The sequence below is a fragment of the Perissodus microlepis genome, chromosome 7, assembly GCF_051167445.1.
Source record: "Perissodus microlepis isolate ML-2025 ecotype Zambia chromosome 7, ASM5116744v1, whole genome shotgun sequence".
NCBI classification, from domain to species: Eukaryota; Metazoa; Chordata; class Actinopteri; order Cichliformes; family Cichlidae; genus Perissodus; species Perissodus microlepis.
This window is the reverse complement of record NC_140467.1, coordinates 9,361,181-9,388,468: the sequence shown is the minus strand read 5'-3', so window position 1 is coordinate 9,388,468 and position 27,288 is coordinate 9,361,181. Positions and strand designations below refer to the sequence as shown.

The window sequence follows — 27,288 nt, the reverse complement described above, 5'->3', positions numbered from 1 at the left end:
AATACAAGTTGGAGATATTAAAGCCAGTGTTGACTTGCTTTTCAATCATTTTCATAACAGTATAAAAAACAACAAAAATGAGTGGGTCAGACAGACAGAGAGGAGAAAAAGTCAGTATAGCCGAGAGAAATTTATATCAAGCAAGACTGATGAGAAACTATTTATGTTATAATATTCTAATATGCATTCAAAAACAATAACCTTTTAACATATTTTGCATTCACATTTCTAATATTTTATTGCATTCTGATCACACCAATTAAAAGTTTGTCAAGGCTGCTCTAATGGTTAAATGCACATTCTTCTATATATGTTTTGGGCAGCGTATCTTGAAATCCTTAGGCTTGCAGCATTGGCAGCTCTGCAAAGAGCAGAGCCTGTGGTTGAGCTGTGAGAGGCAATCCTGGCTGAGGAGACGAGGCATGGCTATTGTAACTCTAAGTGGGAACGAATAGAAGACTAATTTGATGGGAGCCACTTTTCTCTCCACCACATTTAAAACCCCATTACACTAGCATCCATTGTGAATACCCACAGGTTCTTGTGAGAGGAGTAAATTGCATAGGTCACACACTTATATCCATACAGTGTGTATGCGTGTTGAAAATATTGCTTGTTGGAGAAAAAAAAGAGAGAAGAAGACTGGTATAGAAATTACTGCCTTAAGTAAATGTGCCATGACATTATGGTTACTAGACCATGAACAATTCTGAGCCTTTCAAAGGTTAAAGCACACAAAAACTTGCTCTCTCTCTTTCTATCCGTGATTTCCCTTCTGTCGTTCTCTCAAGCATTCACACCCACACACACCTGTCAAGGAGGCCTATTAGCACCCCTGCTGAGGTTCAGTTGGGCTTTTAGGCTCAGGTGCAGGAAACCGCTCTGTGAGGAGAGGAACTTGCTCTGTATGTCTTTGATTCCCCACCTCTTCTGTAAATAGCAAGTTGAACAAAAGTCAAAGAAAGGGTGCTCTAGCATAAAAACTGTCCACAGCAAGCATCCACGTTCACACACAAAGTCACAGAGAACAGCTGCTAGCAAAACTGCAGTGGGAGATCACTGTAGCAGGTGGGATTAGAACAGGTTGAACTGAGTTTTCATCAAGTGCACACTCCTGTGACCACTTAGTGATCAATTTCACAAGGAGTGGCAGAGGCGTAGATGCACAAATGGCTCTCCGCATGCATTTTGGAACATGTATAGTTGGGTGTCTGTATGTGTGTGTTTGTCTGTGAGTGCGTTTATGTGGGTCCGCAGTCTTGTCTGTGTGAGATTTCTTGTGTAGGTGTTTGCGGAGAGTTAAAATATCAATATGTTACACGATTTTTTTTCCCTCACCACTGTTATCTTTGCTTTCCCTCCTACATTACACCCCCATCAGCCTTGGATGGATTAAATGAGCAATAAAGACCTTCATCCATGTCTCTGTAAAAGACATTAGACACATTAACGGCATGACACAATGAGCAGTCTCGTACCCACAGGCAGATTTTACAGCATTTATATTTGTTCCGTTCTCTTTTATTGTTGTGTACATCTTTAGGTGTGCATTCTTGTGTTTTCATACATGCATCCATCCGTCTGTGTATGTAAAAAAAAAAAACTGAAATGTAGCAAGAAAGACAGGGGAAACGTGTTAGTCACAGCACCTTAGGCGGTACATTTTCAAATGCCCGGCAAATGATTTAAAATGGGTTTTTATTGACATTGTAAATGTGTTTTACCCAGGCAGTAAGCTGCCAAGGGATAAAAGATGCATGCTATCAAAGCCACGTGTGGCACGCCTCCCACCACACAGCACTATGCTCGCCAGTGTGCCTGTGTGTCCATGTTTGAGTGTTTTTCATAGCTTTTCTTTTAATTACCCCCCTTCTGAATTAGCTGAGGAGTGGGAGACTGACTATGCAATGTTAAGTATCTTTGGTTAGGAATTATCTGTTTAGTCTTTCCTTTTTGATCTTCAGGAATAAGTCATTAGTTTGCAAGGGATCTGCTTCCTCTCCAGCCCTCCCTTGTACTTCCCCTTTCTTTTTTTAATCCTCCCCAGTGTGGTGTCTTTATTTAGGAAGTTTCTTTGGAGCAGGGTAACTCAAATTGCCCAGTTATATAACAAAAAGGATAGGATTATTTTATGGAGATGAAAAGAGGGGACTGGTTGGTAAGGAGGTGGTTAACTAAAAGATAGAGAACAAGTACATGGCAGGATGTGAACCCTTACTTCCAGCTGATCGGGGAAATAAAGGGGTTCATTGTACAGTGCATTGCACATGGTGAGAGAAGGCCACTTCTCTAACTAGAATAAAGATGGCTTGAATAAAGATGAAAAGTGCATGTGAACATGGTTGAATATACTTGTGTGTGTTGCTAAGACAGGGTGCAGATAAAAAGACTGTTAACACTGGATGAAGAGCAACCATTAGATGGTAATTGGCTGACCAGATGCTCTTTTCGTTGCATACAAATTATAGTCTTTAACTTCTAGCCCACTGTGTGCTATTACTAATATGCAATCAAAGTTTTCTGTCTGGGTATAAAAACATGAATTCAGTTTTTTATTTGCCAAATAAATAGCAATGTAATCTTTAGTTTTAAACTAGTTTTTGACAAATTTCTAAGATATTAGTGTTTCCTTGTTTTTATAGCAGGTGGTCTAATACATTTGTTAGGCACTGTAAATTCATGCTATTTTAAGAAACCTTACTGTACCCATTTTCCTGGTCACAGCAATTCCTGTATTAATGTTCTTATGTTCAAGTGTGACACTGATGTGTTTATCTCTAATTTTATTATCTCTGCATTTGAAATTTTGTTATCCAGCACTTAATGTTCCAGTAAAAAACATTAAAATGAAAGTCTGCCATTCTCCCTCTTAGTTTGAGCTGTTTGCTTGGTGTTTCAGGGTTACTCAAACCACTCTCTAAGTCTTTTTCAGACAGGGTGCCAAACTGTGTCAATGCCAAGAGAAGCATTAGCAGACCCTGCACAGTCTCCCCCAAATGGATATTAATAAACCCTGCTCCATCCAGCATTCACTTTCCTACAGATCCCACTTCTTCTTCTCCATCCCCTCTAATCCTCTCCTATCTTACACTCCATCCTACTTTTTGCTTTCTGTCTTGTCTTTTCCCCCTTAAGTATCAATAACTCCTGCTTGCAACATACACACACACACACACACACACACACACACACACACACACACACACACAAAGCTGTAGTTGCAGTGTCAGGCTTCCATGGGGGCTGGTATAGTTACACAGTAGACTCTGTGGGTTTAGTAAAATCCTCATTAGGACTCAGTGTAGGTGTGAGCATTCCTGCTGCTGTCTCACAACAAATTGCTTACCTCAACAGAACACTCACAAAAACAAACAGCTGCACACTGACCAAACAAAACGGAAATTCACAAACTAATACAAGGTGGGGAACACTGACATCTATAAATATACACATTCACAGTGTATAAAGAATAAATGTATGCCCTTTATGTTTTCCAGTATTTTACACAGACACGTTTTAGTGCCGTGTTGACAGTTAAATGTCTTCAGCAAATTGATTTTAGTCAGGACATATTCAGATATTTAATGATAACTTTGAATAAGACTTCAGAGTGTCAGAATCAGGTTAATGATCTAAAAGATTATGGAAAGTTCTGAGCAGTAAATTCACGGATAGATTCCAGCCACGCTCCTAAAATGAAAAGAAAAAAACCCTGAAATATCCAAAATAATGGCCGTCTTAGGCTTATATTTTTCAATCACGGGGAAGAGGGTGAATGAATGTTTTTAATTTTAGGGTAGATGACCATCTTTTAAATTTGTAAAACAATGCACTGGGCTTGAAGGAGTACTGCACTTTCCCTTTTTAGTCTGTTCTGATCACTATTTTCATGGATGATACTTTAAAGCTGTTTTATAAAATCTGTAATTTTAGCTTTCAACAGTCTAGTGAGCCTTGAAATTTTAGGCAGTTGATATGCCTGCTGTCATTTACCAAATTACAGAATCTACTAATGAGCTCTCTTTTATTGGACAAGAACTGTTGAATTTCTATAAACTGTGTGGTGGTGGAGGAGTAAAGCAAGTACAGTATGTTACTGGCATTAACAAGTGAGCATTTCCTTTCACCATTTGTAGAATTAGAAACTTGAAACAGAAGGCAGAGCACTTAGAGTTGAGAACAGAGCCAAGTGATAGTAGGTTTAACATCTTAGTGAACAAGATGTCCACACTTCTTAAAACAACCCCACACAAATCAGTGGGGGAAATGCCCAGATATCAGATTATCAGTGATATTACAATAACTATCCCCTGCCTGATCCAAACCCAAGTCTGTATTCTGTTACTGGACTTCTGTGCTAGGCACAGATTGCCCATTATGAACAGTGTGTTCCAGCATAAGGATGTTCATAAATGTCTGTGAAGGTTCTCAGTCATCCAGGTCATCGTAGTCAAAGGAGCTTGCAAAGAAAAGCGTCTGGACTTCTTTAAGTTACTTGAAGACATTTCACCTCTCATCCGAGAAGCTTCTTCAGTTCTAAGGTCAAATGGTGGAGAGTCCCAGATATAAACCTAGTGGGAGTATCCCCCCACAGAGGGACAAAAGGACCCCCTGATGATCCTCTAATCGTCTGAGCCAAGGTGTGAAACTGGGTGTGGGTCCCAATCAGCCAGAGTTTCGGGTGTGTTCATTGTGAAACCTGGCCCCACCTTATCATGCGAATTCCTGAGGTCAGATGGCCCAGGATGTGAGTGGGCGTTAAGGCGTCTGGGAAGGGATCTCAAAACTGGATTATAGATGGCAGAGAGTTGGTGTCGTAAACCCCCGCCTCTGTTCAAAGATGGTCGCTCACAGTGGACATAGATGGCTTCTTTCACTCCTCTTTCAAACCATCTGTCCTCTCTGTCCAAAATGTTCATAAATGCACTTGGCAAAAAGGCTACAGTGTGATGATTGATTTTGTAATCATATTATCAGACCTGTGGCTGTAAGTCTTGGACGCTTGGATGAAGAGAGAAGCTGAGCTGTCAACTAATCGCCACCCGATGGTGAGTTGGGTCAGGTGGGAGAGAAAGATGCTGGAGAGGACTGGGGTCCCCATATTCAAAGTGTTTGGCACATGTGCACTGGGACCATCCGGCAATGACCGGGACCAGGAGATCATCTACTTCTACCTCTGGCAGAATGGACCATTTTTCACAACTGCACTGCTAAGGAAGTTATACGGACGTGGTTGATTCCTACCATGGCCCTCAAACCAAATGGAAGACACTAGAGGTAAAGGGACCTGTAAGCTGAAGAAGGCGTACTATCGAGCACAGTTGGCTTCTGGCACTGTGGAGAGAGCTTGAAGGTATGGGCAGGCCCAGAGAAGCACTGCTCTGAAAGCAGTTAAAACAAAGTCCAAGGTGTGTGAGAAGATCAGTGAGGCTGTGGAGCAAGACCTTTGGTCGGCAGGTAGGGAAAAGCAGTTTTTGCCCCACACTGTTTATGGTGGAGACCGATTGTTGCTGACATCAATGGTGGAGCTAGTCAAACAGTTGATGGAATACTTTAACCCTTTAAACCCTAACCTAATTTACCCTTTAAACCAGGGGTGGGCAACTCCAGGCCTCAAGAGCCAGTGCCCTGCAGGTTTTAGATGTATCCTTGATCTAACAAAGCTGATTTAAATGGCTAAATTACCTCTGCAAGATCGCATGGAAGTCAGGGACAGTAATTGGATTGTCAAACTGGAGTGGTGGTGCCTCTTATAAGGAGACCTGAAGGCTGTGTTCCAACTTCAGAGAGATAGTACTCCTCAGCCTCCCAGGTAACATCTTTGCCAGGATACTGGAGAGGAGAGCAATGACCTCCCGCTTGCACTGGGAGGGTTTGCAGCCAAGTGTGAAGTGATTAGGATGAAAATCAGCACCTCCAACTCTGAAACCATGGTTCTCAGCCAAGAAAGGGTGAAAGTGCCCACTCCAGGTTGGGAATAAGTTGCTGCCACGAACGGACGAGTTCAAGTATCTCAGGGTCCTCTTCATGAGTGAGAGTGGCAGAAATGAGTTTCCACCTAAAGATGTCTAGGCTCACCTTACAAGACAGGAGGAGGAGTTCAGTCATTCTAGGGGGACTCAGTTTTAAGACAGCACTCCTCTACATCAAAAGAAACAGGCTGAGGTGTCCTAGGCATCTGACTATAATGCCTCCTGAATTCCTCATAAGTGAGGAGTTTCAGGCATGTCCAACTGGGAAGAGACACAGGGCAGACCTAAGACATACTGAAGAGATCATGTCTTTTTACTGCATCATGGTGCCCTTGGAAGAGCTGGAGGAGGTGGCTAGGGAAAGGGACCTCTGGGCATCTCTGTTTAAATTGTTACCCCTACGACCCAGATAACCACCAGAAAGTGGTTGAATAAATAATTATGGTAAAAAGTATGGAAAATTATTAGTATTTGGGAGCAAATCACAAGAACGGCAAAGGAAAATTTAACAATTTAATTATCCTAAATTATCCTGATTTTAAACTAAAAGAGTTAACATTCTTCTTTGCAAAATTACATTAAAATTCTTGAAAAAAATAGCGCGTCTTAACACCCATTTGGTTACAGCTGGTAGCTCTACATAAGCACACGGATCCAGTATGTTAGCAGAGCGCTGTGTCTAATGATATCGCTACCGATTCCTGACAATAGATGCAGATGTTTTCATACATTTGACAAGTTCCAACAACACTTACCGTACACTCATGAGGCGAACATATGTAAGGTTGACTGCTTCCCATCAGCGAGTATGAAGAACACCTGTGCAGGCTGACGTTATGACAGACGTCAACATGAGAAGCGTGCGCACGTCCACACAGTAAAAATGAACATGCACTTAAATTGTGTGAGCTCTTTCCTCTGCACCTCTCACACACATTTCCACTCACACATGCACTTACACTTGAAGGGCTGCTCATTTGGCTAACAGACCTCATTACACGGGTGGATGGACCATCGACCCCTTGGTGGAGGAATTAAAGAAATCTCCCTTTTCTTCTCTTTCACGCAGAATGCGTGACATGATGTCTTGGAGTTATTTACCTGCTCTCTGTACCGTGGCAACTAATCTCACCTGCATCCCCTAGACTGTGTGCATGTCTCCTGCATAATTAGGTGGACACACGACTTTTGGGGAAATTAAAATTTTGACAGTTTCCTAGGGGACAATCAGTTTCCTAATGACAACCGCCACTGCCATGGAATGACAACATACTGCATTTGTTAATGCCTAATTTGCAAAACCCAAAACCTTTCCATCAGGTTAAAATATTATGCCCTCCGAATTCTGACCAAACAGATGTTACTTAAATATCTCAATATAGACTTTGAGACTTCACAATTTTAACAAAAACACTTGTTGGGGACATGGAACATACTTAAACAACCAACAGCTAAGTATTTTCTCCCTGATTATATATGTTCCAGATGTATGTTAATCATTCATTTCATACTTTCTTGCTGCTTTCTAAAAGGAAAACGTTAACAGCCCCTTGTGGTGAAAGTCCAGCATTTGACTAATGGCAATACCATCCAAGAAATAATGCTGCTACATTTTTGTAAAGTTGCACCTAAATAAAAAGATATGAACTTTTCATTCATTGGAGAGTTGTGACAAAAATGGACTTGCTGCTAACCTCATACAGTATCTATGCTGGATTATGGTAATATATACAATGCATATGGAGTACAAATACTGGATACTGTCTATCATAGTGCACTGAGATTCATTACATCCCATGAAGAACTCGTGATTTCATGTTAGACTCAACAGCTGTTTTCAGATAGTGTCACTCTCCTGATATTTTCAGGCCTTCATCCTTTGACACGAACTAGGATGTCTCTGACTTTGCACACAAGACTTGTTCCTCGAAACTATCCTTAAAGCTTTTACTCAATTAGGATTTAATTATGCTTAATTATGGTGCTAGAAGTTATTTTTAATGACTTGACGACAGCCACATCTGGCTGCAAATGCTGTAAGTGAGCGTAACTGACCATTACTGCCCTTATTTGCCCTGGGATAACTGTGACGATTAAATAGTCACAAACACATATTCTGTTTGTAATCTGCTGCTTATCTTGACACCGTTTATAAAAGAGATTTAAATCTCAAGAGTCCTATTTTCTCACATACATAAATAAATAAATAAATACCACCCTAGATAAATTAACAGACACCAAAACCCTCTGCCACAAGTACTTATTGCACTTCCCATCTCAAAGGGCCAGTATAGATGTTATTTACATTTTGAAATTCAATGTTGATGACAGTGGTTCTATTTATTCTAATTGTAAGGCAATCAGGGGTTCCAGATGTGTCCTGAAGACTGCAGGCCTGTTATGCAATCTGTGGCCACAAAGACAGATACTTAAATTATCATGACAACACTAATTAACATGATGGCAACCAGTTAAATTCCCACCACAGCTGGGCTCCGGTCAAAATGGTAGCACATCACAGTCAAGTGTTCTTGACATCCTTTCCAGAACATTGGGCATAGTGTCCCTCACAAATGCTCTGTGTCACATACATAGGCCCATAAGCATGCACAGCTTGTCGTACTGCACACATGAACACAGAGATATAACACACACACACACACACACACAAAATTACAGGCCCTAGGAGGCGTATATGTGTGACTGGATTTTGAAACAGCTTGAAGCCATGTCTCATTTTTGTGACCTCCCAGCTGCAGACCAGTGGAGAAAAAACTATCAAACCAATGAAGCTTGGCGGGGCGAGTGTCTGTTTGTGTGTGTGACTGTGTATATATGTATCACAGCTGCACATGTGACCATCAAATGCCTTGGGGGGAAAATACATTCAGTTAAATTGGGGCTCACAGCCCCTCCCTTTAGTCATCCTCTTAGCTTCATTGAGAAATCAGCAGGACTTTTAGGTCACTTTTGGTCACTACTGCCCTCGTCTTTCCTCCCGTCTTTCTCCAATCTACTTCCGCTCATACATTACATCCCTCAGCCTCCCACCCTGTCTGACATCTCCACTAAAGATGTCAGACAATGGTTTCACACTGATCAAAAGAGACAGTGTGTCAGTTCCATCACAGGCCACAGGGAACAGTAGGAACAAGTGAAATTGTTTGTGAGTGTGCTAGAGAGTGAGAGCCTATGCAAGCATTTGTGCATGTGTGTGTGCACGCATTGTCATGTGAAATTGCAAAGGTCCAGATGTGTGTGCATGCGTGCTGACGTGTTGTGACGTCAAGATATTGCCTTAGAGAGTGTGCAGGGTAAAGAGAGAAAGGGATAAAAGGGTGTGCTGGGAGAAGGTATGTCAAGCAGAAGAAAAACAGTCTTTGCCACAGATGAACTGTTATGGTACATATGGTTTACATATGGCAACAAGTACCATAAAATCTCAAGAACTTGAGAAGTCCCCAGAAACCTTGTGTGGTACCCACATGACATCCACTTCCTTGTTCCCCAAATAGTCTTTTTTTACCAGTAGTTGCAAAATAAACAATATAAAGAATTACTTAACTAGTATTTCATTTTCTATATTATTTAATTACTTATAATATTATAATATTTCAGAATCTACAAGTGTGGACCCCAGGAGGTGAGAAACCCCTTTGTTATATGTTATACTAGTAGTCATTTGTATGAACCGACACTGCATGTCGCAGAAGAAAGCCAATAGGATAATTAGCCATTTAGACATTCAGAAGTAGTAAAGCAAGGAAATTTGCTTTTAACAAACAATGAAATGAATTGATTTCTTATTGTAGTAGCTTATAATATCAGTTTGCATGTAATATATAGACTCCCTCTGATTTTGCTCACTACTAGCATGCAAAGAACAAGATTTGCTTTGATTTCACAACCTGTGTCAAATTAGCCTATTATCTAGCACCAGTGTGCGACAACATCAAATAAAAAAAAAAATGGTACTAAATGAAGATATGAATAGTAACACTCTGTGATGATGAAGCAGATATGATAATATATTAAATCATCTCATTATCACATGCTTGTGGTTTTTACAAATATCTAAAATTGTTGAAAAAAATCTATTAGCTAAACTAACAGGTTCTTAATCAACTACACAAAATGTTCACAAAAGAATTTACAAACATTTTGGTGAATTTATAATATTTTAATATTTCATTAAATTAAAAAAGACGCTTTGAAGAGGTCAGAGTGAAGCTACATTACTCCCTCAAAGGAGTGGCTGGAAATATTCAATCTATCAAACAGCTTTGAAATGCCTCAGTGTCCCCCAGCAGAACTCGAGGAGATAGATGTTGAAAGGGTGGTCTTGGCATCTTGCTTAGATGGCTGACCCCGCAATACCAACCTGGTTAAGTGGCAGAAATTATGGCTTTATGGATGGATAATGAATTCCGTCTTTTTTAATGTCTGTTTGACAACGTATACCATTTATACAATTAGAAATTATACTCTAAGTTGTGTCAGATGTACTTTTTCTACTGTCCATTGATACCTTTGTATAATGTATCCTAATTAATCTACATCTGAAATACCATGGAACTGATACATGTTTGCCATTCTTGCTTTATATAGTACCTGTTTATGTTTTTATTAAATAGGGGCCTAAATTAAATGTTCTAGTTATTCTGTATTTTTCACAGCTTCATAGAGTATAATATATTGTTTCAAAATGTCCACAATCCTGTATAACAACATATTACTGTTTTTCTTATTTTTATGGATTTATATGCATTATAGCTTTTATTACAGTGTCTCTGCACAGTTTGTGCTCTTTCAGTAGGTTTCAAGTTCCCGGAAAGCACACAGACTTAGGCATTTAACCTACCTTGATTTAGTGCACATTCAGTGATTGTGATTGCCACCATTTGCTACAGTCATCTTAAGAGCTTTAGCACCACTCCTGATGTGAATTTGTCCATATTCTTCAGCTGCCTACTAGAGTTTCAGCTTATATTAAAGCATATTATGTAAAATCTTAGAGTACATTAGGTCTAACATTTTTTTCCTCTTTTTCAGTGTCTTCATCTTTCTTTTCAGTATTTGGGTATTCTTACTGTCACTCCCTTTAAAATACAGCCCATCAGTTTTCAAACTTTGACACAACATCAGCAAAAACACACGCAGCTTCAGCTTTTTTCCCTCGGTATTGCTGATGTAACAGAGAAGACCTGGTTTGATGTAGCGGGGTGAGGATTACAACTGCAAGCTTTTACATATGCACACGTGCTTGCACACATGCGCTCACACATCCACACTCTGCACAGGCCTTGAGCAGATGGATAAAGTAGTGAGGATGTGGCCAGAGGAATGATGCATGACAGGGACAGCTGTGCTAAGCTCATTTCATTCAGAATATACATGCTCAGTCAGGGGCAAAAGTGTCAAAGTGGGACACAAGAGTGAACACAAAGGATGCCTCTTATGCAGACACTCTTAGGAGTGAAACCGCTATTGCTTATTTCAAATGGGTGTCTCTGTTACCGTAAAGGCAAACACACCTCACACGGTGGAGCAATAACATGCATCAGATGGAACTTAATTCTTTTTTAACAATAATATAAGGTTCTTTCATCTTTTCAAGTCGCAGAAAAATCTCTGTAGGTTGTAAGTACTGTAATGGGCCATAATTTGTCCATTTTAACGTACCAGCAAGAGGCAACAGCAAGAAGAAGACTTTTTCTTCATTATATGTAAGTATAAGGACAGTTTCCAGCTGACAGATTCCAAATATAATGAAATGTTGTATTATTTCAACATAAATAAATAAACTAATGCAATAAAAATCTGAAATATCGTGTTGTGACATTTATAGCAAAACAGTATACTTATGGATGATTGATTAAGAGAAAAACTAAATAAAAATTCTAAGTAAGGTTTTGAGGCATTAAGTGTTTTTCAATGTCAATGTTACATTTGACAATGGTGGTGGAGGCCCCTGTCTAACAGATCTTCCAAAATCTCTCAATGCTGTTCAGCTGAGTTGAGAACTAGTGACTTTAAAAGGCCATACCACATGACTCACATCATCCTTCTACTCATCAAACCATTCAGTGACCCCTCATGCCGCATATGTGTGGCCATGCCATCTTTGAAGAGACAGCTCTCTTCAGGATAGAAAGGATTCTTCATTCAATTCAATTCAATTTTATTTATATAGCACCAAATCACAACAACAGTCACCTCAAGGCGCTTTATATTGTAAGGTAGACCCTACAATAATACATACAGAGAAAAACCCAACAATCATATGACCCCCTATGAGCAAGCGCTTTGGCGACAGTGGAGAGTAAAAATTCCCTTTTAACAGGAAGAAACCTCCGGCACAACCAGGATCAGGGAGGGGTGGGCATCTGCCACGACTGGACTGGGAGAGAGAAGGAAGGCAGAATAGAAGACATGCTGTGGAAGAGAGACAGTGATTAATAACAAGTATGATTCAATGCAGAGAGGTCTATTAACACATAGTGAGTGAAAAAGGTGACTGAAAAGGAAAAACTCAATGCATCATGGGAAATCCCCAGCAGCCTACTCCTATTGCAGCATAACTAAGGGAGGACTCAGGGTCACCTGGTCCAGCCCTAATTATATGCTTTAGCAAAAAGGAATTTTTTAAGCCTAATCTTAAAAGTAGAGATAGTGTCTGTCTCCCGAATCCAAACTGGAAGCTGGTTTAACAGAGGAGGGGCCTGAAAACTGAAGGTTCTGCCTCCCATTCTACTTTTAAATACTCTAGGAACAACAAGTAAGCCTGCAGTGCGAGAGCAAAGTGCTCTAATGGGGTGATATGGTACTACAAGGTCATTAAGATAAGATGGGGCCTGATTATTTAAGACCTTGTATGTGAGGAGCAGGATTTTGAATTCAGTTCTGGATTTAACAGAATTATTCTTCATATAAAAAAGGTGATCACTCAGAACAACTTTGCATTGATTTGTAGTCAATGTTCCCCTTAAGGGGTCAAGTGGACACAACAATTCCAGCAAAATGTCATTGTGTTCCCTCAAAGTAAAGGTCAAAGGTTCAAGTTTTTCGCATTATCTGTCACTCTTCTGTCTGCAGACATTTGCAGTTGTAATAAATACCACAAACACTGACTTCTGAAGGCCACTGAAGCATACTTCTCATTTTAATATTTCATATAGAGAAGTGGAAGAACAGAGGAGCTTTCCATTTTTAATGGCCTGAGGGGGTTTTACTACCAAACCTTTAGTGGCTCTAGTAAAAACAAAGTTTCACATTTCATGACTATTTATGTTGTTGTCGTTGAATCAGTTTAGAGTACTGTGATGGTTTTAAGGCATGGGGGAGAAGAAGAGAATAAAACAGAACCTAAAAAAGGAAATATCCTGGAAGTGATCTTTTGAGTTATCTCTCTGTTTGCCACTTCAGAGTAACAAACAAGGTCCAACAAAAACACAAAAGTGTAGTGCAGGCTCTGTTTTATATACACACGCATACACATATGTATATATACATCAAATATATATATATGTATATATCAAACAAAGACAACCTGAGTAAATACAGAATGCATTTTTTTTCATGATAATTTGTTTCACGAAGGGAAAAAAATTATCCAAACCTGCCCGGTAATTGCCACCTAAACCTAATAACTGCTGGTGCCACCCTTGGCAACAAGAGCTGCAATCAAGCATTTTCAATAACTGGCAATGAAGCTTTCACATTGTTGTGGTGGGATTTTGGCCTAGTAATCTTTGCAGAATTGTTCTAAATCAGCTATATTTGACGGTTTCTGAGCATGAATGGCCTGTTTAAGGTCATGCCAGGTGAACAGCCCCAGAGCAGCACTGGATATAAGACTGGAATTTGACTAAATTACCACAAAACCTTCATTTTCTTTGTTTTTTGTTGTTGTTTGAGCCTTTCAGAGGTAGATTTGCTGGTTTGCTTTGGATCACTGTCCTGCTGGATTACCTAAATGGGGTTGTGCTTTAGGTCACAACCTGATGGCCAAATATTTTCCTTCAGGATTTTCTGGTAGAAAGAAGAATTCACGGTTCATCAGTTATTCCAAGTCGTCCAGGTCCATAAGCAGCAAAGCAGACCATCACAGTATCACCACCATGTTTGACTGTTGGTATGATATTCTTCTTTTTATGAAATGCTGTGTTAGTTTTGCACCATATGTAACAGGATACATTTTTTCCAGGGAGTTCAAGCAGCAAATCACCACCACCAAGAAAAGAAAGAAAACAAAACAAATTATGAAATAAGGGTTTTTCTTTTCTCTCTCTTTTTCGACCAGTTATCCCTTTAAGGTTTTGTTTGTTTTTTCCAAGTGTTGTATAAGCTGTAATACTATGCAGATTAATTTTACTGGGGTGTAACTATTCTAAATAGAAAAATATACCAGTATTTATACTCATGATGCTCTTTGTTTAGGTTCGTTTTTTTTCCGCTATACTAGGATGTGGTGGTATGTTTCAAGGTAAACAGTGTTAGGAAATCAATATATTAAAAAAAAAAAAAAAAAGCCCAATATGTTGGTAAGTCAGCCACAAAGCCTCTTCCTTTGGGAATCTAAAGAGCATCATAGATCCATTCAGTGTGTGCTGTCATCACCCAGAGCTATCAGTTGAACCTAGGAGTCAATACAGGGCAAATAGCTTTCATTGAGTTTCAATGGTCCCCAAAAGAATAAGGAAGAGTACAGTGTACAAACAACCCACTTTCAGATGATTGCTGAGTCTTCATGAAGCAAGTGCACACAATTTTTAGAAACCAGCAGTTCTCCTTAAACAGTGCAATACTTGTCTGCATGCTGTGCATCAGTGCTGACAGCACAGGGTGATACATTTTTAAAGGATTAAAAAAAGACACGGGGAAACTAAGGTGACTAACATCTCTCCATCCTAGTCACTAAATGTCTTTTTTACTAAAGCCCACAGTAGGCTTTCTATTGTATTTAATGTTGTCAGCTTTAATGACACACAGAGAAAATATTCAGTCATGCCAATAACAATTAAATGTTGACTAACTACATTTACATACAGTAAACCTTTATGCAATACATGCATTTCCTTGCCTGTTTTCGACTTGAATAATGGTGAGGCTTCTGTAACCATGTGTCTCTTTCAACATTATAGTAGTACTGAGGTTTTCCACAGTTTGCCAGCTAAATGATCATCTGATCATTTAACTCGGCAGCAAAAGAAACAATCGTTAACATCCTGCTGTTGCTCTTTCATTCACTTTTATTGTGTTGGCTGTCCTTCGCTGACTGCTGTTGTTTTATCTTCTTCCCAAGGTCAATTAGGATACAAGTTCTGCAATTTAGAACTGAAGCACAGTGACATAGATGATATTTTGTAGCACTGAGTAAATTACTGTGCAAAGCTGGAGCACCTAATAAAATGTAGAGGCACAGGACCTTAAATATTAATACTGGCCTTACCTAAAGCTATAATATCTACCTCCCAGTCATTTGCCCATCCCAGATTTAGAGCTACTTGGAAGAAACAGGGTGGAGACTGCCTTGCTGCTCAGCTGACAGCTAAATGTGGAAATTATATGGTAAAGCAGTTTTCCTCTGTTTTCATTAGATCTGCATGTATATATTGAACATAGGTGGTTGAGTTTCAAATTTCACTATGTAAAAATATGCTTCTGAGGAAAGGCTCTGTGTTACTATCAATATCTTGTGTTTGAGTAATTGAGGAAAATGAGAGGCAAATTGTGCTTTGCCTGATAAGCAGAAAAAAACATCACTGCATATGTACTGTACATTATATTATATTTAATATTTACAGTCAGTGGAATTGTAATTTTCTTTACAGTAAACAGAATAATAATGTACAGTGTAACATAACACAATATCATCTGGATATTCAGATCCTCGCAAATACGTAATTACACATCTAACACTTCAGATGGCGACTTGTGAAACAGATTTTTGTGCGGCTACAACTACTTGAGGATAATCCTTTTATATAGTAGAAGTGCTGTTTTAGGAAGAAAAGTACTGGTGTTACTGTGCATTAATAATACATTTCTTATATTCAAGAGTTATCACTAAGCAATGACCTTGTCTTAAAACAAAGATATTCTTTAATATCTTTTTTTTTTTTTCAATTTTGCTGTGATCCTAAATATAAATAAAAAAAACAGTGCTGTACATCAGCCATAATTGTTGTTGTTGTACTTGTGTGGTCATCCAATTAAGCTGTGGTTGGATTCATGGTTAAGACACAGATATAACGGTACTATGAACAAAGCCCAGTAATACACAATTTTTGAGAGAAAAAAGTCCAACAATCACCAAGAACCAATTTGACTGTAGGATGATAGGGGATCCCCCACCCCTTCCCTTTGGGTCTCCAGTCACGCCTCTAGCAATTTATTTTCAACTCCAGTGAGAACCAAAATTACCCCACTAATAGATTTATGCTTAGGTTGAACCTTTGGCTGAAAGCATAGCTGAGCTTTTAAAATAAGGATGAAATCATGATAATAGCTGGAGGGGCAATAGGGTCTTGTAAAAAAAAAAGAAGTGTGATTTCCCAGTTGTTCATTACTGAACAGAAACAGAATCCCGAGTCATTATCATATCTGTAACATATCTGAATCCCATACATATTAATTTAACTATGCACATTTGGCCAATTAAAGATAACTAATAATATAATTAGGTCACACCAATATTCACTTTTTCCCCATCTTACACTGCCCACTTTTTCATTTAAGCTAGGATGTGGAGTGTATTGTGCCAAAGTTGCCGCTCAAGCAGTTCATGCATAGAAGGAAAAAGATATGAACTAGCAACTTCCACCAGTGTTATGCTATTTGATTTAAAATACAACAAATCAGTAGGAGGAGGAAGTCGTATTAGCCATCCTGAGGTGGAGTGTAGAGGCTTCAGTTTATATGTGTGTCTGTCTGAGTAAGTGCAACTTTGCTGATCATTACATGATCTCTCTAAAACATCCATTCCCTACAAAAAGCAGACATCCAGCGATTCTATGATTAGAAGGTCCTTGCCATTCCATTTTTCTGTCCTGCTATATGCTTTCATATTGTGCCATTTACCCTCCCTCCTCTCAGCCTTTTTGTAGCCTTGGGTACGACTGCTTGTTTAAGTGTGTTCAGGTTTGTTTATACTTGCTACTTAAATGTCTTTAAAAACAACAAAGATACATTTTTTAATTCAACTTGTCTTCTTAACCAAAGAATAAATTCAATGAAAAAATAAATGAATACATTATCACCCACTGAAAATAAAAAAGGGGGTGGGGGGGGGGTTCTTTTTATGAAGCGCCTTGAGGCGACTTTTGTTGTGATTTGGCGCTATATAAATAAAATTGAATTGAATTGAATTGAATTGAATTTTTTCAACTCTGACACATATCAGTGCAACAACGCAACCTATAATTTCCCCATGGGAGACATTAAGGAGATGGGAAGCAAAAGACAGGGAGCAAAGTGTATATGCTGTGCTCTAAATGGGTGAGGCTTATTAGTTCTCATGGGCAAACAGCTTTCAGATATAGTATATATAGTGTATAGAAATAAAGAGGAGAAAAAGATGTGGAAGTACGAATTGAAATGTGGGATGCAGAAAAATAAGAAATATAGTAAGTGAGGGAAAGAGACGGGAGAGAGGGATGATGGTGAGGTTTTCAATGTGAGCCAACAATCAGTCTAAAAATATTCTTGATGATATATGTCTGAGAACATTCAAATGAGTGTTTGTGTATGTGTGGGCAAAAGAAAGAGTGTGTGGGTGCCCAACAGTAGTCAGAGAAGATTTATTACATTTTATTTACAAAAGTGCAGAATCTGAAGTCCCACAGAGAAATGACTGAAGGCCTGAAAGACTAAGAGATTGTATAGGCAAGTGAGAGTTAGCGATATGAGAGCTCATCTAACTTTAAATCTCAGATAGAGGTCATTCTTCACAGTCATTTCTGATCTTTTCTTCAGAGAGTCCTCTACTTCCCGATCATAATCTTTTTCTAACGAAATTGTCTAGAGTTCACTTTCAGGGTCCTGATTGAATTGGAGTAAACCAAGCTAAACACAGCACTGTACACCAATTGGTAGGTTAAGGCGTTTCACCCTCTCCTGAATGTTCGTATGTTGACGTGTGCTTCCTCACCTGCATGCGTGTCATCTATCACCACACACTCAGCTCAGTAGGAGCAAATGAGCATGGTGGTATGCAGAGTAACTATCTTTACTGACAGCGTGCATGTTCTCAGGTGGCCCTCTAAGTACCTGTTAAACATAACCTATTGTAAATTGCCAGATGAGATGAGAAAAGACAGCAAAAACATAATCAGGAGATGGCAGATCAGAGGAAGTATATGAAGCTGAATGTTGGAAAAGGATGGCATAAAGACTCCAACTTTATTAATCCCTCGGATGGGTTCCTCTGGGAAATTCGGTTTCCAAAAAAGCACAGCACCGACAGAAGTTACAGAGTTACAGAATATTATATATATATATATATATATATATATATATATATATATATATATATATATATATATATATATAAATACAAAGACATATATCGATAAAATATACAAAGGGGATAAATAGAATAAATAGGAATAAAATAAAAATAAAAATACAAGTGAATTGCACATTTCAAGTATGGAGTCTATTGCACTGTTGACTATTAACAAAAAGTATTGCACAAAAGGTATTGCACAGTGAAGTGAAGAGGCACTACAGCTTAGTTGTTCCCCCCTCCTTTGTCCTCCTGTTTCCCCTCCCTCTCCCCTCCAGAGAGGAGTTAAACAGTCTGATGGCGTGTGGGACAAAGGAGTTTTTAAGTCTGTTGGTTCTTGTCTTTGGGAGAAGCAACCTGTCACTGAACAGACTCTTCTGGTTGTTTATGGCCGTGTGCAGAGGATGCCCAGCATTGTCCATAATGTCCAGCAGTTTCTTTAGTGTCCTTTTCTCTGCCACTGTCATCAGAGTGTCCAGCTTCATGCCGACCACAGAGCCAGCCTTCCTGATCAGTTTTTCCAGCCTGGATGAGTCCTTCTTTGCTGTGCTGCTCCCCCAGCACACCACAGCATAGAAAAGTACTCCAGCAACCACCGACTGGTAAAACATCCTCAGGAGCTTCCTGCAGATGTTGAAAGACCTCAGCCTCCTGAGGAAGTACAGTCGGCTTTGGGCTTTTTTATACAGTTGCTCTGTGTTGCATGACCAGTCCAGTTTGTTGTCCACCCACAGCCCGAGGTACTTGTACTTGTTGACCACCTCCACCTCCTCCCCCTCTATCTGAACCGGCAGTGGACCTGCTCTGGACCTCCCAAAGTCCACAACCAGTTCCTTAGTCTTTGAGGTGTTGAGTTGCAGGTGGTTTGTGTGACTCCATGCAACAAAGTTCCTCACCAGACTTCTGTACTCCTCTTCCTGATTATCCCAGATACACCCCATGATGGCTGTGTCGTCTGCAAACTTCTGAATGTGGCATAATTCAGAGTTGTAGCAGAAGTCAGAGGTGTACAGGGTGAAGAGAAGAGGGGACAGCACAGTTCCCTGTGGTGCTCCTGTGCTGCTGACCACAGTGTCAGACGTGGTCAGCAGCACAGCAGCACAATGAACATCATGTAAACATCATAGATAGCTTTGTTTCTATATAGTAATGCAAACATGCTGCGCATAATAAAGTTATCGCTATCATAATTAAAAGAGATCATTTTTAGTTTTTACAGTTATGATATGTGTTGGGTTGATATTGTAACATGTTTAAATAATATAGGTCTATTATTACTAAAATTATATTCTACTTATATAATTTTTTACATTTTTTCTTTCGTATAAGCACAAATGCACAACATACATATTGTGTTGAAACAAAACTACTTTTTTAACTTTGTAACTTTAACCATGGTAATTCACAAGTAACTGCAATATTTGTCCCAAGTCAGCAACTGAGAAAGAGAAAGAGCCGTGTTAAAACTGACAGCAATATATATTTCACTCCCAGAATAAAGTGCAAAATGGTAGTGTGTTGTATTGAATTGTGTGTTTGTGTGCGTTGGGACCAACCTGCAGTCGTGGGCAGAGTTGTATGTTGGTGCTATAGTAAGCAGACAGGACACACGTGTCGTATCGTCCGCCAACACTCATTAACACTGCATGGCCCTTTAGACAGCAGTGTTTAGCATTCTATAATGAGTTTCCCTCCGGAGCAGCAGGCTTGAATGTCACTCACAGTCAAATGCAGTTTAAGTTGGGAGGTGGTGATGCGTGCGGGTGGAGCAGTGCGCATCAAGCTTGTATCCGTTTTCTGAACACAGAAGTGAAAGTAAATAGACATTAGATGACTCTTATAAAAAATAAATAAATAACCGCAAGCAAATAGAGGAGAAAGCAGAAAGCAAGCGTTTATAGAGTATAACAGCTATGTGTTGGGGGACATGTTCTCAGCATGTTCTCTGGACAGACGAAATGCCAGAATAAATGCCACAGACTGTGTGCGTTTTCTGTGGGCATGGCCTTTTAGGCTAGACAGAGTCTATTATTCAATTAAAAACCGCAGAACCCACTGGCCTTAAATAAAACCCCAAATTGGATCCAAGTTTGCAAGGCAATGCATTGCACAATGAGTGGGAGTGACATTTTTATTGTTTAACCTTAGGCTGATGAGCCTGTGCAACACAAGAGCCCCATCGTGACATTTGCTAGTTGTTGAGGTAAACAAACAGAATACAAAACTCTGGAAATGCTTGAAAGCTAATTCATATACTTTGATACCCAACGGAGAAGAATTATGGAGAGAAATAAATCTGATAGTTGGACCCAATTTTAACTTAATTGTAAGCCTGTAGTATTTGAAGACTCCACCTACACTTCATTAAATTGAATATTTTTTAATGAATAAAACTCTAAATTGTTCCCACCAAAGAAAAATATTTTTTATTTTCTTATGTAATATTTTGTGATAAAAGACTAGAATGAGAGTGTTACAGTAACACCAAACCCTGTTAGGTGTGGGTGGCTTCTTTGATACAGGGAAGCCATGGAAGTGTATGTGCGCGTGCGTGTGTGTGTGTGTGTGTGTGTGTGCGTGCTTTTTAACAATAGCAATACAATATGTCATATGCTTGTCCCGTCTCTTATCTTAAATCATTCATATTAACCTAAGAAATCACTGTGAAGGATAAAAACTGTTTATTTAATTTCAACATTTCAATGTGTTTAAGCAAAGAATATCCATTATTATTACCCGCTGAACTGAAAAAAGCAATTTCCTGAATGCTACCTACATAACTTTACGAATCCATCAGAGGAGAGCAGGTTTTGAAGTCTTCTACATTTCAGTGCAGCCAGTAGAGAAGAGGAAACTGCAATTACTGCTTCACAGTATGTATATATATATATATATATATATATATATATATATATATATATATATATATATATATATATATATAGTGAGGTCAAAGTCACCTTTGTAAATCAAAAGCCCAAGCTAATATCTGACTCCTAAGACAAAGGGTTAAAATGGATAGAATCATGTACAAGCATTACAGGAATTTCTAGAACTATAAATAAAAAGCCTCTCCTCTCTGCTGTTGTTGATGTGGATTTTATGTCATGACTGATTCTTTTAAATGTATGATGCACACACGCTTTTGCAGTACTCATTTCATTCCTTATTGTATCATTTATATATCCATCTATTGTATATCCATTCTCTCACTCTTAGTCACGGAGGGCTGGAACCTATCCCAGCTACCATAGGGCAAGAGGCAGGGTACACCCTCGACAGGCTGCCAGTTTGTCACACGGCCACAGACAACTATTCACACTCATATTCACACCTATGGGCAATTTAGCATCACCAGTTAACCTAACCCCACTAACTACATGTCTTTGCACTGCAAACACAGGGAGAACACGCAAGCTCCAGGCAACAGTGCTAACCCCTGCCGTCCTGCCGTACATGTGCATTTCCATATGTTTTTCAAGTATTGATTTCATTGTTTGGCAGTTGCATGCAACTTTTACTTTTACTTCAGAGGTGATGGTCTGTCGGTGTGGCAACAGTCCTGAAGTCTACTTTATGCTGTTCTATGCATTTACAAATGCAACTACAATTCAAGTGAAGGTCTGTGAGTGTGGCAACAATCAATGACAAACAAAGATGCTTCAGAAAAGCCTGATATTTCTTTTGATCTGTAGTGCTTCAGTGCTCTCCTCAGGATGGGAAAATCAAGGCAAGACTCTATGATGAAAGATAAAACAATTTTCGATGTATGTATGTGTGGTTTGTGTATCTCATCTAACATGTTCATGCGCTCTTTAGGATATGCCTGTGTGTGTTTTTGTAGTCTGTACATAAAGTGTAGTCTCTGCATTCTCGTTAGTGTATGTGGTCAAGCGTGGATTAATTAGCAGTGATGTAATTCACACTGTCACCTCCCATTACTTTCAAAGTGCACAATCTCCACCCTACTCTTTATCCCCCTTGCTTCCTCCCTACTTTTTGTTCCTCTCTTTTTATGTCACCCCATTCCCTTGTTACACTTTCAGCACCACACATTTACACACACCTGCCTCTTGTTTTTCTACCCTCCCTCCCTGCTTTTCTGCCTCCCTCAAACCCTTCCTCTCTCCTCATCTTGATTTTATTTTATACTGTTACCACTCACCCTCATATCACCTTTCATCACATCAACTTTTCTATCTCTCAGCACATTGAGCATTACTTTCCCCATGGTGGACATTCTCAATTCTTTTGTTTTTACCCTAAGGGCCCAGACACACCAGCAAAAAGAATTTAAGATTTATATCAGCAAAATTTCATTTTATTTCTGCACTGCAACAACACAGAACTGCAATGAGCACCATTTCCCAAAAGCCAAGCCCATAGCAAGTGAAGCACCAACCAACTTGAGAGAGTAAGTTCATTCAAGTCCATAATCTAATAGCTAATCTATATCACAGACTGTTTGCAAATGACAGATGTAGCCACTGTGTCGTCATCCACTTGTTTGTGTATTCACATTTCAGAGCCTCCATTTTAGCTTTGTGGTGATTGCTTGCTATTTGGAGTTGGAGTCAGTTAGGCAGCACTAGCAAGCTTGACTAGCAGGCAATCATACAGACACAGATACTGTGTAATATACTAATATTAGAATTCCACTCAGCAAAAAATGGACCACAGACAGCTATCATAACAATCCAGGTTTTCAGACTACTGTATTAAAATATCCCGAAAGGCACTAGCTTGACAAACACAGTTGTGTGATGCATGACTTATACAGCAAGGTTAAGCATGAAGATCAACTCTAGCAGCCTGGGCAGCAAATGGTTCCACCAAAGGCCAACAAAATCCCTCTTATGGAAAAAGTCAGATGAAGGTATTTCAAATCTGGAAAGCATCCAAGAATCACACTCAATACAAGGAGGATGGAATTAGCCTCTGAAATGATCTTGACAGGAAGCACGGCACACAATGTAGCAGAAGAATAAAGATGCCAGAGCTCTTGATCAAAAAGCCTTGTATTGTGGTTTCATCAATCACCACCCCATCTCAGTGCCATAGCTAAAAATCACCCCAGGTTACAACCACTCACACATACATCTTTCTTTCCTACACATAGTAGAGCTTAGAAAAAACACACTATTTGGGTGATATAATTATATGACAATGAACATGCATGTCAGATGATAAATGACAGTTCATTAAAAAGATCATTTACTAATGTTGTTTATCGTTAGCACAAAAAGGATTATTTAAGAGGAACGTTCATTTCAGATGCTTCCATTAGGGACAGTGAAGTACCTCGTCTTCTTGACCGTTGTATTATTTTTCTTTATATCTTCTTTATTTTGAATATTACATGATTAAAAACAATACTGAATGAAAAGCAATCTTTTTATTTTGCTAAAAGCACATTTCAAAAAGAAACTCACTCAACTGAACACTGCATAAAGTTCTGGTCTAACCAATGGGATGAAAGATTAATATTTAACTGTCACTGCTCACGTTCAGAGGGACTTGCTATTTTATTTAACAGTTCTTCGGGAAAGGTCATATCTAATAAAAAAGATGCAAATGGTCACTAGGGTGTGCTGGTTATGAATATAGAAGAGTGATTCTTTATCATCCACAAGCTTTATGGTTACAATATCAGCCCACAGAACAATGATTTAATGTGAGCTGTTAGCTCCATGAATGATGAAATGAAAGCCTTTTATCATACTGATAAAATGGTAGTCCAGGGAGATTTGAACACAATTCTGGATGAATAGAAAGACAGGTGTCGATCAGTTGGAACACACATCACTTTATCAGGAACCTTTATGGATTCAGGCTGACTTTAGAAGATATATAGAGAGTCAATAGGTGTTTCAGCACACCTGGTTTAAACCAACCAGAACCAGTAACCCCCGAATCCATTAATGGCAATCTTTATGAAGTAAAAAAAAAAGTGAAAAATGTTATTTATGAGCTGATATTATCTCTTAAACACTAACTACACTGAGAACTAAAGAAACTCAAGTCTATTAAAAATTGGAATTGCTCTCTATAAAAGACCCTCATATTAATTTATATATAAACAAATCCGAGTTCTTTAAATATAATGTAGGAAAATATTCAATTTCTCATTTCTTATAGCTGTGAAAGAAGAAAGTGTTTAAATAAGGGACTAAATATGCTGATGATGCTAAATATGATGATTTGAGAGCAAATTGTTGGACATTTTTGTGGTGTAATTTCTAAAGTTTCTGAGGTTTATGCATTTTACAAACTTTACAGGAATTGGACTGGTAATGGAAGTTAAAGCTAAAACTTGGTGTGCTAAGAGCTAGCCATTGGGCATGTTACAGGCCTGCTAACCTTGTAACCTTTTGCCACAGCATCATACCTCAACTATTTTACAAGAAAATACAAATGTTGTTTTGGTGCAGTTTTTGGACTTTTATACACGGTCCGTCTATATGGCTCAAATGTACATAGCATAATTTTAAATGCAGGCTAACTAAATCAAACCAAGCCAAAATTAGCTTTTGGGTTCTTTAATCTAAATTATGAAATTTGGTGTTCAGTTAAAAAAATAAAAGGTTGAAACATAAATTTCTTCAGACATCATTCTTGCAAATAAGTTAAACATACATATGTATATGTAATCCCACATTTACCATAGTCTTCTTTATCCAGTACTTCCAGTGTTGTGGCTCAGCTGCAGGCAAGGAGTGGAACAGTGGGTTCAGGGGACAGTGCCAGGGAAGGCTAGCCGGGACAGCTGATTTTCAGCACGCTGACCACACCTGGGCGATCGTGGCTCAAGAGTTGGCAGTTCGTCTTGTAATCGGAAGGTTGCCGGTTCGAGCCCCGGCTCGGACAGTTTCGGTCGTTGTGTCCTTGGGCAAGACACTCCACCTGCTGCCTACTGGTGATGGTCAGAGGGGCCGATGGCGCGATATGGCAGCCTCGCTTCCGTCAGTCTGCCCCAGGGCAGCTGTGGCTACAACTGTAGCTTGCCTCCACCAGTATGTGAGAGTGAATGAATAGTGGAATTGTAAAAGCGCTTTGAGGGTTTCAAAAAGCGCTATATAAATGCAATCCATTATTATTACCTTTCCTATTTCAGTAGCCACTGGGGCCTGGAATGGCAGGGTGGGTAGAAAGCTGCTCTGGAGCAGCATAGAGTTGGCTGCAGCATCCCTGCTTAGTCCGAGAAGCACGGCTATTGTATGCCATTGTCCTGGAGCAGTTCGTGGAGGGCCTTCTCGGAGGATCAATGGAGTGGGTCAAGTGTCACCTGCTCATCCTATAGTTTTGTCTTCATTATCTGGATAGTGTGCTATTAAATGGAGAATTTGTATGAAGGTAAATATGTTGCAAAATGTGGCTGAACCTGAGCAAAGAGTATAGCCCTGTACACTTCAGAATTTATCCTACTATTTCTATCAGCAGGTAGTGATACCAGTGAGTCCAGTGAGTCTTCTACCAGTAGAAGACTCACTTCTACTGGTAGCTACACATGCCTACGCTCCCCCATGTTTGACAGATGATGTGGTATACTTCTAGTCTCAAACTTATTCTTGTTTTCCTCCATACCTCTTGATCATTCCAATCCAAATTAATCATGGTTCTAGATGTTCATTTTATTGTTCAGAACTGTGTAGCCACTTTTAGATGTTTTCTTGAGCGTAACCAGAGATTTGCGCCATGCTTTAAAATGTGTATATACTTAATGAAGGCATCTCTTGATTGCAGACTTTGACAGCGACATGCCTTTTTCCTCCAAAGTGTTGTCTTGGCTAGAATTTGTAAAGGCTTTTTTCTTATCAACGGAAATAATTGTTTTCATGATGCTCTATTCTCTACTGTATTCTTTCAGGCCATTTGGTGTTGTTGAGCTGGTCCATGCATTCCTTCTTTTTATGGCTGCACCAGATTGTAGATCTGGCCACGCCTAATGTTTTTGCCATGTCTATGATAGGTTTATTTTGTCATTTCAACGTAATGATGGCCGAATGACATTCTCTTTGGAACTTCCTGAGAGTTCCAGCATTACACACTTGGAATCAACCCGTGTCCTATTATCTACTTAGAATGTTATGAAATAAGGAGAAACAGGCTTCATCTTTCCATAAAACTACTTGTCAGTCAATTTCTTATTACTTAGAGGGCTGGGTTAAATTACTAGAGATAATACTTGCCCTTGAATTCTACTTGAAAGTCTACAATGTAATCACTTCTTGATTGTTTGATGTAAAATCAACTGTGGTGGTGTGCTGAGGCAAAATTGAAAAAAAAAATCATCATACCTTTTGATCCTAACTGTATCTTTTGATATAACTAAAGGTATATCTTTGCCTTTTTTGTGTGCGTGTGAGTGTGGAAGAAGAGAAAAAATAATAATAAAAAGGTTAAATGATTCCAATCTCTTTCTGTTTGCTATGGGAGAGAAAAATGACCGATTAACAATAGATAAGAGGCGAATAATGTGATATTACATAATGAATACATATATCACATGCTCAAAACAACTGGTTAAAGTGAATTTGAATACATTTTCACCCCAAGCATGAATACTATATCCTGTACCTTTGCTATCTTCCTCCCTCTTGTCTCATATAATCCAACCCAACCCTGTGTAGCATTCAAGTGAACAGTGATTGGCCCATGTAAAAATCATGTGTCAAATTCAAGGACATCAGTAAAATGAGAATAATATACAGAGCTTCTTCTTCAGTGCTTTTTGGTAAGTGTTATATAATGAGACGTGTAGTGGATCCCCCTTTTCCAGTCTCATACATTATTTCACCTTCACTTGGA

The 27,288-nt window shown here is 39.1% G+C and overlaps 1 protein-coding gene across 3 annotated transcripts in view; it reads right to left on the bottom strand.

Moving 5' to 3' along the window:
- Positions 1 to 12,078: 12,078 nt before the first annotated feature.
- LOC146382537 (uncharacterized) overlaps positions 12,079 to 27,288 on the bottom strand; it is an 81,302-nt gene continuing 66,092 nt past the window's right edge. For 2 of the 3 annotated variants that reach the window (XM_084933252.1, XM_084933253.1), the window contains exon 4: positions 18,565 to 20,277. In XM_084933252.1, coding sequence (XP_084789378.1) covers positions 18,699 to 19,421 — 723 coding nt within the window. In that variant the 5' untranslated portion in view covers positions 19,422 to 20,277 and the 3' untranslated portion in view covers positions 18,565 to 18,698. Of the gene's footprint in view, positions 12,408 to 18,564; positions 20,278 to 27,288 lie in introns of those variants that run through there. The other variant, XR_014800655.1, reaches the window with a different exon arrangement.